Below are 16,708 nucleotides of genomic sequence, written 5' to 3'. Positions count from 1 at the left end.
CGGGATTTTACAGTATATTAGTTATGTGCATGATTTGTAAAAATAATATTGTTTATGGTAAATTACCTGTATCCCAAGACGTTGCATTAAACATAGTAATGTTGATTCAGAGTATTTCACTTTATTAGTAGTAAAACAAGATGATCCTAAATTTTTATGCTCATCATTTCTAGATTCAGTATGAAGTGAATTTGAATGTACTGTAATATTGAATGGTTTTGAACTAATTTGTTCTGTAACTTGACCTATTGTTGATGCATTAGGAATAAGTGGTAATGTTTCATATGTATCAATTGTAGGACTACTTGGTGCTGATTGACTAACATCTGATTGATATGGTGAATTTACAAGTCCATTATGTGTACGACTAAAGAATGGACCACAACGAAATGTCATACCTTGACGTTTACGCCAATTTGTTTGTGATGTTATTTTACGAAAACATTTTCTTGAATCTTTTCTATATTGAAATTTCATTGAAGATATAGGACCAGGTGTTTCATTATCACTGCTATTTGGTGATGTTGGAGCTGAAGAAAGTACTTCTTTTCTTGCTAAAATGATTTCAAACCAATAAAAATATTGAATTTAGGTTAGTAGCTTAGTGTTTTCCTTTTCGATATTCTATATACTTTGAATTGAAAAGCTTCATCAATGAATTTTAAGAAAAAGTATTTTACTTTTATTGTAAGAACTATAAGAAAATAATAACGATTGTGTAAGGCCTGAAGCATTTACATATGAGGTATTCAGAAAAGAAAAAAAACAATATGTCATACTGAACTATGTCTTTGGAAAAAACTTGTGCTCCATTTAAAAGAGTTATCCAAATCGAAGAACCTTCAGTCTGGAAAATCGAGTTACTTTTCAAGTGAACTTAGAATAATGTTTGTGATCCCAAGTTTTTGAAAGTTTTAGGTATTTCAAAGTTGTTTCGTTTACTACCTGATATGATCTGAATAAATATCTATGATGTAAGAAACATGATCTATGAAAGATAGTTAATCATAAAATGATGTTATATTCTAAGCATAAATGGATATTGGCTAGTAGTGGAATCCACAAGGCGCGTTTCGTTCTATTTGAGACTCGTCAGCTGGATGTAGCTACATCACACAGTTGGTGTTTACTCTGAGACTCGAACCCATAACCGTTCACTTCAAACGCCATCGCGTTATCCACTTAGCTACCTCATCCCGATGGCCATTTGCTTGTGCCATTGGGTGGAGTTTAAATTTACTTGGTGTTGTTTTACTTGTGTCTTCCAATTGATGTTTAGGATTGCAATTGATCAGGCTCTTATTGGTATATGTGCATCCAGTTTGGATTGCCCCGATATTCCCTTAAGTCACAAGCATTCGAAGCAAAGATGGGTTCGAGTCCCGGAGTGAACATCAACTCTGAGATTCAGGTACATCCAGCTGACGAGTCCCAAATAGGGCGAAACGTATGTTCTGGATTCCACCACTATCCAACGTTACTTAGAATGCTCGTGAATTAAAGCAATATGGAAACCAGGAAAATATAATATTTTATACATCTTGTCTCAATTTTTTATAATAACAGTTGTTAGGATTTAGAAAACATTGATGGAGAAATTTGTTTAACAACACATCGGCTAATCTGACCATAAGCAGTATCAGTATAATATAAAGAAATCATGTATTCGGGGAATAAACCAATGAGAATCCAAGCGATCTAAATTATTACGAAAGTTCCAGGAGATAGAACAGTAGAAATTCATAATTTATGCTAAAGGAAATCACAGAAGCATTTGTGCTAATGCTGCTAGTTTTATATTTTACCACCTTTAAGTTATATAGTGTTATTTTGAATTCCTTGACGAATTCTAATGGACGAAGCCAATGGTTACTTAATGTTTTTTTTATTGAGGTCATGAACTGATTGATGTTAGACCACCATTGAAACTTGGAAGCACTGGACGGCCATTTCTCTCTATTGCGGGACTCCTCAGCAGTGCGCATCCACGATCCCGCCTCGCGGGATCCGAACCCGGGGCCTTCAGTCTCGCACGCGAACGCTTAACCTACTGGACCACTGAGTCGGCATGCAATGGTGTTAATGTCTAGCCTTAACCAATCCACGAAATTGCGCCACCGTCCACTATTGTCATCAGTGAATTACTATCTCACAACAGACTCGGTTGAACTCCACTGAACACGGCTTCTCACTAAAACTCCAGGAAATACCTCTTAAAGCCAGTTACTGGTGAGCATATGTTGATTAACATCAGAAAGGATTTTGTGGATATGATAGTAATTTTAGTAGTTGAAATCATGAGTCTAGAAATCATGAAGCTAGACGATCATGAAAAACCTGAAAGCACTAAACAACCATTTTGTCCTAATATGGGATTCCAGGTTTTCCATTGTGGTTCAGCTACAATTGACTCATGACCTCAACTATCAGAATTACTATAATATCCACAGAAAACCTCTTCTGAAATTGAAAATTCTTATAAATTCATTTTACATTTCTCAAAAGTTCACAGTCATTACTCTACACAGTATTACATCCTTGATCTTAAGAATCAACAGTCTGAAATTGAAATCTTTATTAGTGAGACTATAATTTATGAATGACATTTGAGCGACGCCAGAGTGACCTTGAGAGTGTCTACCAAAATGAAGATTATAAACCAATGTGGGGAATTAAAGTTATGATTTGCAGTTGATGGTTAAGGTTAGGGTTTTCATCACGAACTGATATCAGTTAAAGCGATAAAATTCTATTTAACCATATGGATGAGTGCGTTTCACGCCAAAATCCGAGACCTGTTACCTTATACATGACTAGTTCGTCTATAAATTATAATCTCGTCACTTCATGAAGTTTCTTCATCTTAATCGATTATAATTGAATAATTCAACTTACAAATAAGAATTATATTATGTTTTTTCAACTAGAAAACTATCTAGAACTGTTTTCTTTCATTATTGTGAAGGATTAAAAGTATTAGTAATAGGAACAAGTAACTAAAATTCAAATTGGTCAATCAATAAAAAAATTTGTAATCAGGCACATTCACATATGGTATACACACTAATGATGAATCAATGTAACAGTATTGAAACCAAGAGAGAGAGGGAGAGAGAGGGATAAAGTGAGAGATAGAGAGAAAGAGAAAGAGAGGAAAGTAAGAATGAGACATATAGAAGTATGATAAAGATAGAATGAAATAATTTACCATATTGTACAATATACTATTAGTCAAAATAACATTAATGATTAAAATGATACTGATAATCGAATAGACATAATGAACACACACAAGTACATTTACATTTACAACTGGCAAATATTTCATTCCTGTGCAATTTTATTATTATTATTATTATTATTATTATTATTACTACTACTACTACTACTACTACTACTACTACTACTACTACTAATAATAATAATAATAATAATAATGATTATGATTCTCCTATGTGTGATTTAATGGAATCTCCACATACACATATGTAATATTGCCAATAGGAATAAGCATAGAAACGAAAAATATTGACTAACATAGTAACAATAATAATAATAATAATAATCATTGGTACATTGAAGTAATTCAACATACGAACTGACTTGTTGAATATTTAGACCGAAAAAAAAACAATCTATGTACATGAATAAGTTAGTTACATTGTTGATGTATGTTGATACCTGATTTAATTTATATAGACAGTTTATTAATAAAATAGGTCAAATAGCTGTTATGTATTTAGATCTATTCAATACTTCTTCAATAGTTCACTTGTATGTCATATATATAGATAGATAGATAGATGTATATTACTTGTTTATTTCATAGGATTTGTTTTGTGTATTGTTGTAATTGGATTGTAAAAGAGATCAACAACAACAACAACAGAAAATGTAATGTTTACATGAGTTAGTAATAATGTAATAGAATGTAAGGGGTGGGGTTTGGGTGAAAAGAGGGTAGTAATAATAGAGTGATGTGATGATTCAGTAATAATGAATATCTAACGGAAAAACCGGTAATCAAAATCCATAGTAATAATAATAATAATAAATGTTGAAAGCAAAATAAAATACAATAACTCACATCAAATTATTTAATGTTTACAATTCAAACTATACAAGCTAATATGAATTGATGATTAACTAATTTGGAAGGTGTTAAATGAACAGTTTATTGAACATACAGAATAGAATCAATAATTACGTTGTATTGAACAATCAATTAGTGAATAATGAGAGGATACAAGTTAGTTTAACATTGAACTAAAATTCTATATAGAGATATGGGTGGGACTATAATATGTGAACGACATTTGAGTTGCGCAACAGTGACTTTGAGAATGTTAATTTACTTACTGAGGTATTAATTAGTGTGAGGAATTAGGATTAGGATTTAATGCTGGACGTTGGGGTTAGGAATTGAATTTAGGTTTTTTTTTATTAAGAACTGACGTCAACCATAATGGTAAAATGCTATTTAGCCAAATGGATGGATGAATTTCCTACCGAAATCCAGGACCTGTTATCTTAAATATGATTTGTTCGCCCGTAAATTATAGTCCCGCCGATATATGGAAATTAGATTTAACAACAATTTTAAAATCACAAACCTATTAATATTATATAGACTTCATATGCGTACACTTCAGTATTATTTGTAGTCATATCCCTATTAAATTTATTTTTAGCCAGAGAAGGAATCCATTGTAACTCTCTGGGATTGAAAGACATTGGATACACAATTTAATTCTTAGTGAGAATTCAAACATGTTTCTAACTGGAAAATTTCAAAATGTACTACAGAATTGTACTGCTATCTCCCACAACGTGACATTAGAATAAATTATAAATAATTATTTTAATCAGTGAACGAATAATCTAATTGTTCCTGCTTAATTTTCAACTGAAATCAATTTATCACATAAAACACTTTTTCATTTTATTAGAATAGGGATTTGTGGAGATTGTAGTAAATTTAATAGTTGAATTCATGAGTCGATCTCAGCTAGACAACCATTGAAAATCTGGGAACGCTGGATAGCCGTTTCGTCCCAGTATATAACTCCTAAGCAGTACACAATCACGATCTCACACATGGCGCTCGAACCCAGGACCTTCGTGCTCACGTGCGAATGCTTAACCTCTAGACCACTACGCTAGCATCCAATGGCATTGATGTCCGGGACCAAAGGTCTTGATTTTGAGCTTTACTTACGGGATAATGGATGCACACTGCTGAGGAGTCCCTCACTAGAACAAAACAATCATCCAATGCTGCCAGATTTCCAGTAGTGGTCTAGCTTAGATTGACTCATGAATTCAAAGTCTTCATTTGTCAGAAATTATGTTTTTAGAAGATTCAGCTCAGTATTATAACTGAACTATTATGACATTGAATATTCACCGAACTAATTCGTTGAATTAACCAGTAACTTCAAAATAGTCAAATATTCATTATGTCATAGACTGTCAAATAATATAACTTAAGAAGTGTTAATAATATAAAAATGTTAAATCATTCAAGTGATTTTATTACTTTCAACAGAGTACGACACTCAAGTAAATATCTAAGCATCTATTATTATTATTATCATTATTATTAGCTTTATTCAATATTATATTTTTGGCACAATATAGAATTCTCAGCGCAAATTATTTCAACAAGTTTCCGTTTCTTTCTTCTTGGTCGGTTCTGGCGATATATATTGGGTGATCGCCAGTTAGATGTTAGCAGTCCAGTAAACGAACATCTGAATATTGTACATTCTTTTCGTTGTATATTGCCAGCAACCACATTGTCTCTTATTGAGTTTTTTGTAACTTTGACAACAAAAGGTTGTACATTTTTCAGAAATGCACCAGGATAGCTTATGCGATTAATAGACATAATGATATATTAAAACAAACAAAAATAGATAACTTGTTGAAATATCTAGATGGCAGGAACAGGTAGCCCAGATGCTCAAACAGGCCGCCCAAGTTGGTATTCGGATTATAGTCTGTTGTTGAATTTGTAATTAAACCATTCAATGAAAGAAACTTCATATTGGAGAAAAAATTGGATTTTAACTAAAGAAGTAAATAATTATTCATGCTGACTCTTCTCTTCTCAGTTTGACCGATGCTAAAGTATGAAGTGACTGAATTTCAATGTCTTAATAACATAACTATATATAACATAGTTGTAGAATATTAATTTCCGTAAAAAGTATCGTGTTTAAATATAGAAAGTATTTATTATATTAACTGCTTGACAACCGTTATTAAACTGGCCTCCACCCGATGCTCCCTCTCACTCCCCCCCGACCCGCGAAAAATAGAATGTGAGATAGGAAGAATATGAAAAACAAACTTACAATTAAGAAACAAGACCAATGGTTTTGTTAATTCATGATTAATTTCACAAGGATTTTGTAAATTGCTTGTATCAACCATTTGTAACTCGGTTTGATTAATTGTATTCATTATTGATCCATTTGATCAAGAATTCAATAAATATCTTTCTTGAAGTTTTCTTCTTTAAAGAAATTTAATTTCTCATTATCTAGTGAATAAGAAAAGAAAACATGTTGAAATTAGTAATACCGACTGAATTCATAATATAATGAATAACTACCATATCGAATATACTCTATTTATGTTTCAAGACTTAATATTCTATGTATTACAATAAGACGTCGAAGTGATTCATGATCCAGAAAAATCGTTTCCTTAAGTATTTTCAACAATAAGAACAAACAAAGATAGTTGGTGGCCATCAATGAAATCCAGGACTCGCGTTTCGTCCTATTTGTGGCTCGTTCACTGGATGTACCTGCATCTCAAAGTTGTTGTTTACTTCAGGACTCGAACCCAGTATTGTTCGCTTGTGAATTAAGTCAATATCGAGGCAATCTACACTGGATGCACATATACCAATAAAAAACTGATCCATCTCAGTGCTAAACATCAATGGGAAGATTTAAACAAACAATACAAAATAAAGTAAGAATAAACGTCTTCATAAACTGAACACCCTCTAAGAGACTGTTCGAATTGTTGTCTTTTCAAAATCGTTATTTACGAATTATTATATCACGTTTGCCAATGAGCTCAACTTATATTAAATTAATTAAATAGGAATATTTCTTCCAATATAAAAAACTGTTCTCTTTTCTAAACCTGATATTAGTAGGATCAAAAAGGAACAAAGATATATAATACGGTCTGATTATATCATTAACACAAATGATAAATAAGGGTAATTATTGATGGTACTAATTGCACTACTATATTGCTATTACATAAGTTCATCAAATGGTATCACTAATAACGCCAACTGGTATTCGATGTATCTATGACTGTTAGTAGGTAGTTACAAAAACATTGGATGTGACTATTTTCAACTGAATGATATAGAAAAATGGAAAATGAATGATTCTTCAGAAAAAAATACTTGAAGTTCGCTGTTAAACTGTTGAACAACTGTTCATAAATAAAGAACATATTTGGGGCTAATTACAATGTAAGGAGACTGATAATATTCTTAGTTTTTTTAACACATCATTTATCATGGATCACGTTCAGACTCCAATCAGGTAATCTACAACTGCCAGCCAATGACTCCATAGAATGAAGCTATGTCTTGATTGAGTCACCCTTAACTTTCTTTCAACCTACTATTACACCGGCTAACAACCCATGGTGAAGAAGCCTGTGGTTTGATTTGAGTAATATGTGTCCTAAGCACTTCATTCGATGAAGATTCAAAATCACAACAAGCGATTTATGATCTCTGCACAGTGTCCTACTCCTAACCTAAACAATACTCACTCAGTTGTTCATCTACTATAACCACTGAGTGTTAAGTTTACTAAAGCCAGCTTTCCAGATATTGATGGAGTTCTGTTATCTGAGCTAGATGGTTTGGTTGTGGAGCTTTCATCGTTCTTCTGAACAACATCATCAGCACAAACTTCAGATAGAAGTGAGCTACAAATCTTCTCCATCATCAGCTTTTTAGATAATTTATTTGTGATTTTGAATAGTGCATGGTATGATCTTGATGAATATATCACTACGTTTCAATCTATGAATACGCCTTTGTGTTTAGTGCTAACATGAATGAAATTCGGGTGGATCAGTGCTTCCTGTCAACTATCTCTGACCACTGTTATTACTTCTAATTTGTCTTAAACAATGATTTATATATTGCTTTTGACTACAAATGTAATCAAACTAAGAAAAAAAACCGAATGCCCTGATACGGCCGTGAGTGGGAAGAGTTAGATCCCCCACTCCATATGCTCTCACATCGTCAAGCGTATAAAACCACACACATGGTCGAGTTCATCAGTCAATTGGAACTAGACCACCATGGGAAACTTAGAAGTACTGGACGGCCGTTTCGTCTTAGTGTGGGACTCCTCAGCAGTGTGCATCCACGATCCTGCCCGCGGGATTCGAACCCAAGACCTAACGTCTCACGCGCGAGCACTTAACCTCTAGACCAGTAAGCTGGCATCCAACGGTGTGCCACCGTCCACAATTGTCATCAATGAGTTACTATCTCATGAATTTCGAAATGATATTTCGCATAAATTTCAATTAAATTATAAAACTCACAGATGTTTCCTACTCTTTATAAAACCAATTCCTCTATACTCTATATAAAACTAATTTGCTATTTTTTGTAGTGCGCTTTAAAAGTTGACTGGTAATTAAATAAAGCTCAAACAAAGATCACCTACTTGTATGATGTAATACATTTTGATCAATAATGTGTTAGGAGCCATAATGACACTTGTCATTTGTTTCAAAGGAATATTTTGCCACTGATTCAATAAACTGATTATGCATTTCTACATAATAATAACAAAATGATTTATTCAAGATAATTTTCTTCATCAGGATTGGAAATCAGAAATAATCTTTTGTTAGGATCTAAAGAAACTGACGTCTATATGTTTGTACAAGATAGATATTCCACAGGTTGAAATCATGAGTCAGTTGAAGCTAGACCACCATTGAAAACCTGGAAGCACTGGACGGCCGTTTCGTCCTGGTATGGGACTGCTCAGCAGTGCGGGATCGTGGATGCGCACTGCTGAGCAGTCCCATACCAGGACGAAACGGCCGTCCAGTGCTTCCAGGTTTTCAATGGTGGTCTAGCTTCAACTGACTCATGATTTCAACCTGTGAAATTTCTAAAACTCTCCACAAAACCCATTCTGAGATAGATATTCATCAGTAAACAGTTGACTTTTCAGGTTTTTATAATACAGCAACTAAGGGAAGTACTGAAAAATCTACATTACACTGAATATAGATCTCGATAAGCGATTAGAAAAAAAGAAACCAATAACTGTAAATAAGTTTTCGTTGAATAGAAACTTTTTTTTCGATAGAGTAGTCAAAGTTTACCAGAATCTCATAACAGCCTACTGATGTTAAAATGTATTTATTATCAGGATAGCTAACTAATGAATTTTGGGAGATAAATGAAATTTCCGTGTTATTAATTGAAGAAGGTTGACTTATTAACAGCTCATTTGAAAGTCAATTCAGTGTTGTTTACTCATTGGGACTTCATTGAACCAAATAATTTTATTAACGTAACTATGCCATAACGTTTTTCATAACGAACAATAAACTCTTATTAGATAAACGTTGTCTAGTACTTTTCATAATCAATATCTTAATAACTTGTTGAATAAACGTTATTCAACATTTCTATGGTATCTCTTTCTTTCTTAGTGTCTTTTCCAGGCATCGCAACTTTGCCGTTATTTTTCTTGTTTCTAATAAATACTGTCTATCCGGTTTAACTGCAGGTTACTAATGTAGTGAAGGGGAACAAGAGTAGGTTAGTTGGAAAAATGTGAATATCATACGTTCAATACTTCATTTTCAAAATGTCCATCAATTGTCTAAGAATTTGTTGTTCATTCATTTTCCATATCAATCACTCTCTGTTCCTATTTGTTAGGATAGTCGGAATAATATACCAATAATCATCGTGTTAAGTCTATGGTAGCCTTGGACTTTAAATGTACATCCTCTATTAGCTATTATTTAATTCATTCGTTACATATTGTGTAAATGTTGTTTTCTATTTTTATGGTACGATGTGGTTTGTTTGTTTGGTATATAAATAGAGTATGTCTGAAATATAATGATTCATAACTCAGAGGCTTTGACTTGCGTTCTAGACTCAACTGGCTGGGCTAGACAGGAAAGCGGGACCAATCGAAACTCTAGGCCGTTCACTACGTGTTTTCCGTGTCTTTGATCCGATCGATAAAACGCTGCTTATCAAAACCTGCAGTCCACCCGTTACAGCACTATTCTCTTCTATACGATCTTCTCAACCTTCTGTCATCAGGCATTTTACTTTCTATTAGTGTTACATATAACTTATATCGACAGATATATGTAGCACACAGTACATCAACACTATAGATTTCCTAAATGAAATTCAACCCTTTACTAAGTAGTATGTTCAATCTCTAAAAAAAACATTAATTTTTGTCCTCAAAACACATTAGCAACGAAGTTGTTTGTAGAAAATTTCAAGATTTCGCATATTTTGTGAAAATTGAATTCATGCGCCGATAAGACACATTATTATCTTATTCATTACTGGTATATGATTCTACAAAATTTTACCAACCCCTGAGATTACCTTTGAATTCTTACTATCATTTCTTATACTACGTCAAATAGCGATATGTTATTTTACCCATCACTATTTTATGTATTCATCTGTATGTACTGGGTAAGTTAAAGGATGACAATATGATTGATGTTTTACCATAATTATAAGTGTATTTCATTAAGTACTAAATAGAGTTAATGATGAGTCGTATCACAGATATCAAACATTCATAGTAAAGAAATTATTTCCCAGAAAATATTGATTAGTAAGTAGTATTCTCCGATACAACACAGAATGCACCAATCCAATCACAATTGACGGAGAAGATTTGGAACATGTAAAAACCTTTACATATTTGGGCAGCATCATTGATGAACAAGGTGGATCTGATGCAGATGTGAAAGCGCGGATCAGTAAAGCAAGAGCAGCATATTTACAATTGAAGAACATCTGGAACTCAAAGCAACTGTCAACCAACACCAAGGACAGGACTTTCAATACAAATGTCAAGACAGTTCTACTGTATGGGGCAGAAACGTGGAGAACTACGAAAGCCATCATCCAGAAAATACAGGTGTTTATTAACAGTTGTCTACGCAAAATACTTCGGATCCGTTGGCCGGACACTATTAGCAACAACGTACTGTGGGAGAGAACAAACCGAATCCCAGCGGAGGAAGAAATCAGGAAGAAGCGCTGGAAGTGGATAGGACACACATTGAGGAAAGCACCCAACTGTGTCACAAGACAAGCCCTCACATGGAATCCCCAAGGCCAAAGGAAAAGAGGAAGACCAAAGAACACATTACGCCGCAAAATGGAGATAGACATGAGAAAAATGAACAAGAATTGGATGGAATTAGAAAGGAAGGCCCAGGACAGAGTGTGTTGGAGAATGCTGGTCAGCGGTCTATGCTCGATTGGGAGTAACAGGCGTAAGTAAGTAAGTAAGTAAATATATTGTTTTATCTAAATATCAACTATAACAAACATTTGTAAAAATTATTTTAGAATTTCGATTGTTTTAAGTAAGTTGATAAATTTAGGTAAATGAAATCAATAAACCATATACGAGAAGATGATGATTTCCGATTTCCTGTTTTAATAGCCCAAAAAAATTATGATAAAACGAAGTCTCTACACCTTAGAAACAAACATTCAGAAATCATTAACCTCTTGTGATCACAGTAATTAATTACAATCTCATCACATAAAAGTGATAAAAAAATAGAGTAAACAAACATTTAATCGTAAATTAGGGAAGGAAATTGAAATTAATCTGGGAGTTAGGTACAAATTATAAATTATCATCAATTTGATCAAGCCCCCATATGCCCTGGTACGGCCGAAAGTGTGAAAATTCAGCTCTCCCACTTCATATACTCTCACATGGTTACGCGTATACAGCTACTCCTGGAGAATTCCTACTCAGTCTTCTTGTGGGATTACTATTCTTTACGAAGTTGAGAGGACGAAAAGTGAATGTCGGGCGCTTTAATCCGGTTGGTGGATATAGAGGATTTTACCTAGGGGAGTTGGGAAACTGATTACAAACCAATGGTGCACATGGGCTCCAGTATTCTGAAAGAACAAACTGCGTATGAATCAATCGTTGATCACCGGCAACCATGGGACTGCATCTCCTAACGTTGCTCCACTGCATTGTGGATTAGACCTTTAGGTCAAAGGCTCCAGGTGTGGCCCCCTAAGAATACCACCTGCTTCGATCTGGCCACACCGGAAGTATCACATCCCACACACAAATCAAGTGACTTGTGTGGCGCATATTTATTCGATGCCCATTTGTACCAATATTTATATGTTCGAATAAATAAAATCAAACGAAATAATAATTCACTGATGCCAATAAATGGTAGCTATTCACTAACACAAATCTACTGAGTTTAAGAATGCAAACATTTGAATGTTAATTCGTGGGTTGAACGGTCTTCGATTTAATCACTCTAAAAGATATAAATGTGTCTTGTTGACTAGCTTCAAGCTTATATAAAACGACCTTTAAGTGCTTTCTGATATTCAGTGGTTGTCTAACTAAAATTCCTAATTTATTGATTTAAAGAATCTATAAAATTCAATTACAAGACATGCTTTTACTTTATCTTTAATCCAAAAGAAGTGAGATAATTACACTATGTAATAGAATGAAATTACAATGTGATTTAATCAAATAATAAGAAATCAAATTCTTTTAAATCTAAACATTTCAACTATTACGTCATTAATTTATGTAGCCATAGCAACAAAAGAAAACTATACATAGGAATACAAAAAAAGGTTGGACAAAGCAATAGAGATTAGTTTAAACAATAATAAAAAAATAGTTGCCATGATCATTATTTATTTATTTTTATTCTGACTGTCATTATTTGTCGAATAATTTTTTGTTTCGTGACTCAATATTCAATTTCTAGTTGGATATTACTATTTATTATTACCAATTGTCTATTATGAAAAATTAAATTAATAGTGAATTTTCGTGTTGACATTTGAAACTTATTTTGTTTTCTTTAAAAAAAATTGATTCTAAGCTATTTTATATTTGTCAGAATAGGGATTTATGGAGGTTGTAGTATTATCATAGTTGAGTTCATCATGAATCAATCTAAGCTGGACTACCATTGAAAACTTGAAAGTACTGGACGGCCATTTCGTCCTAATTAGGGACTCATCAACACAGATCCTATATACAGAACTTGAACCCAGGACCTATAGTCTCGCGAGCAAACTCTTAACCTATAGGCGAATGAGCCAACATCCAACGGTGTTAATGTCTAACTTTAATTGATCCATGATCTCTAATTATTGAAACAAATTTCAATTCTCAATACAGATTAGTTTGTTAGCAGTAATTAGATTTCAGTTCAATATGTCAAAAAAAAGAGAATAATTACATTGAAAGTAAATTAAATTATCAACCTAATTTTTTTCGGGTAGATCCAGAATATTCTTCGAAAAAAACCTCTAAGGGGCTCTGAAAACGTTAGGAGGCATTTTATCCATTCAGCATTAAATGAGAGTATCTCAGAAACATCTAGAAAGTGAAAGGTCACGTGTCACATTTCTGATTGCGTGATTACCTACTCTGATACTGTGTTTACTGGATATTATTTCAATGAAGCTCAATGAGGTTACACTGTTTTGTACAATGCAAAAATGCTAAACATGTGGCCACAATCAACAACTATCGACTAGTTACACTATTTCGTGCCGTGGAATCATTTATTTTCAGGTTCTTTGAAACGGCAGAGAAGACATAGGCAAATACTCATTTCTGTGTTACGTGAATGTATGTACAGTAAATTATTTATAAAATCTAATTACAACTGTAACTTTTATGCCCTGATTATAAGCAAACTATTATTTATCATACAATGTCTTCTTGTACTTTGTATATACTATCACGTCATCTATAAAATCTGAATAATGCATAATAACATGAGGCAATTTGGGAATGAGTGAACAATTGATCGTCAACGCATACTCATCAAAATTTTCAAAGTTGAAGTATGGTAGACACTAGATTCCGACTCAGTGACTGAACAGTGTTGCACACAGCACCAATTTCAAGTATCCATGATATGAGATCGCGCACTTGTATTCTTAAAAAATATCAAACTAAAATTGAATGAATATCTAATTTTCTATGCCCTGTTTTCAGAGGGTCTCAAGTTCCAATCAGTCCGTCATGAAGAGAGTCTTTGATTTCATAAAAACCTTAACAAACACCGAGGAAAAACCATAACATGTTGAAGTTTGTGCAACTAGGTTTCAGTGTTTTCTTCCACACCAAAGTCAGTAAATTGAGTTTACTGTAAACAGAGAAATTTCTTGTAAATGAGCATTACTGCAGATATACATAGCAGTGAGAATAGTAGTTTCCAAACACAAGTCGGTTTGAGGAGAATATCCAAAAGAAAATCTGTTTGTCGATGGTGTATTAGACGAGATTTGTTGGCGGTTGTCCGTTTGTTCTGGATCGTTCATATTTTGATCAACACAAGCAATATCTGAGGTCAATGTCACTGATATCTGCTTGTCAAGACCATTTAGGAGTAGGCCACACGTCTCATTGAGTTGCTTTAAAGTTTCTACTTCATGTTCACTCACACTTCTGGATGGATGACTTTTTTATAGGAATCCCAATGACATCCGATTTTGTCTGTGTTAAAGAGCTTGTTGATGTTGTCTAAATAAATATGGAACTATTCAATCGACGAGTGATTTACATAACTTTGTTCACATTCCGAAATTCATATTGAATACATGTGTTGAATTTTTACTGTGAATGGAGTGAGATAGGGTGTAATAATTGTCCAATGTAATGTTGCTTCGATAAAACACCCGATTTTCCGAATGTTTCAACATTGACAATGATCACTTTTGACGGTGTAGCTCAATGTTTCAATACAGAGATCCTTACTAATCTATAGAGTTTTATTTAAGTAATCTAATATGATGTCAGATATTTAGTGAATCAGTTGAAAGTTTATAACCTGTACGTTAGTTAAATTAACTTAAAATACTTGAATGTTGAAATCAGCATTTCTATTTGTTGTGCAGTGAGCAATCCAATTTAATTTTTATTAGTTAAAATGCCTTTTGGTTTCACAAATCATTTATTGGATTATTGTGTACATATTGCTTGAAAATTTTGATTTAATTGTTAAATTAACTTTGGGATAGTTATTAACCACCAGGGAGTTTCGTGTATCTGGAATCCATCTTAATGAAATACCCGATTCATGTACCTTGTTTAAACTATTTAGTCCTTGATGAATCAGTTCCAATCAGTCTGATTGTTTCATAAAAAGTAAATTAGAATTATTGACTGCTATTTTGAACCGATTGATGTTAGACCACCATTGAAAACATGGAAGCACTGAACGGTGGGACTTCTCAGCAGTGTACATCCACGACCCCACTCGCGAGATTCAATCCCAGGGCCATCAATCTCGCGCACGAACGCTTAACCTACTTGACCACCTGACCAACGGTGTTAATGCCTAACCTCAACCAATTTACGAAATTGCGCGATCATCTTCCATTGTCTGAGGTAGATACCTGTCTCTATCCGACACGGAATACTTCCACTGGTCACAGCTTCACACTAGAATTCCCGGAATTTCTAAAAAATAGGACGAAACGGACGTCCAGTGCTTCCAAATTTTCAGTGATGGTCTAACATCAATCGGTTAAAGATATCAATCATGTAAGCATAGTCTTTCTTATCGTAGATAATAAACTTCCATTTTATATTAACTTACTAATGACTTCTGTATATTGTAATAAATAAAATTTTAAATCATTAATTGACGTCAATAAAAATGGATTGATAATAATATGGCTTAAAATTATGGCAATCGTTTCTTTAAAAATAATACGAAATATGTAAGTACAAGTTGATATGTTTCAATGTACAAACAAAATCAATATAGGAACAACTATATAAGGAAATTTTGTGTATAACCATCACATCTTAATTAATTCACGTCATGCTTTAGGGAATCAGCTATCTCTCTCAAAAATGCTCTCAAATGACGACGCGTGTACAGCCACTCCCAGGTAAGTTTTACTCACTGCCTTCTAGCGTAGGGGTGTTTTTTACGAAATTGAGAGGACGAAAAATCAATGTCCAACGCCTTAACCTAGTTGGTGAATACGAAGGGTCCACCTAGAGAAGTTTAAAAACCCCGTCTCCAAACCAATGGCGCACATGAGCTTCAGTAGCATGTGACTACATTTCCTGACGTTACTCCACTGCATTGTAGATCAGACCTCTAGGTCAAAGGCTCCGGGTGTGGCCCCCAGAGGTAAGCACCTGCTTTGGTCTGGGCACTCGGACAGTATCCCAACCCTTACACAAATCAGATGATCTATGCGACGCATATGTATTCGATGCCTCTTTGTACCAATATTTATATGTTCAAATAAATAAATAAATAAATAACCAATTTACATACAATTAATAATTTTATAAAATATTTCTTTCCAAATTTATTATTATTACCACTAAAACTTTCCTTTTAATTAATAATCAACAATTAAAAT

The 16,708-nt window shown here is 33.5% G+C and overlaps 1 protein-coding gene across 1 annotated transcript in view; it reads right to left on the bottom strand.

Moving 5' to 3' along the window:
- ASPSCR1_3 (Tether containing UBX domain for GLUT4) overlaps positions 1 to 16,708 on the bottom strand; it is a 34,067-nt gene that overhangs the window by 17,200 nt on the left and 159 nt on the right. Inside the window, exons 2-3 of the mRNA XM_012941202.3 lie at positions 6,360 to 6,547; positions 67 to 554 (exon numbers count right to left, since the gene is read on the bottom strand). Coding sequence (XP_012796656.1) covers positions 67 to 554; positions 6,360 to 6,468 — 597 coding nt within the window. The 5' untranslated portion in view covers positions 6,469 to 6,547. The remainder of the gene's footprint in view (positions 1 to 66; positions 555 to 6,359; positions 6,548 to 16,708) is intronic.

The sequence above is a fragment of the Schistosoma haematobium genome, chromosome 5, assembly GCF_000699445.3.
Source record: "Schistosoma haematobium chromosome 5, whole genome shotgun sequence".
Lineage (NCBI taxonomy): Eukaryota > Metazoa > Platyhelminthes > Trematoda > Strigeidida > Schistosomatidae > Schistosoma > Schistosoma haematobium.
The sequence above is the reverse complement of the archived record's forward strand: the minus strand, read 5'-3'. Positions and strand labels throughout refer to the sequence as shown.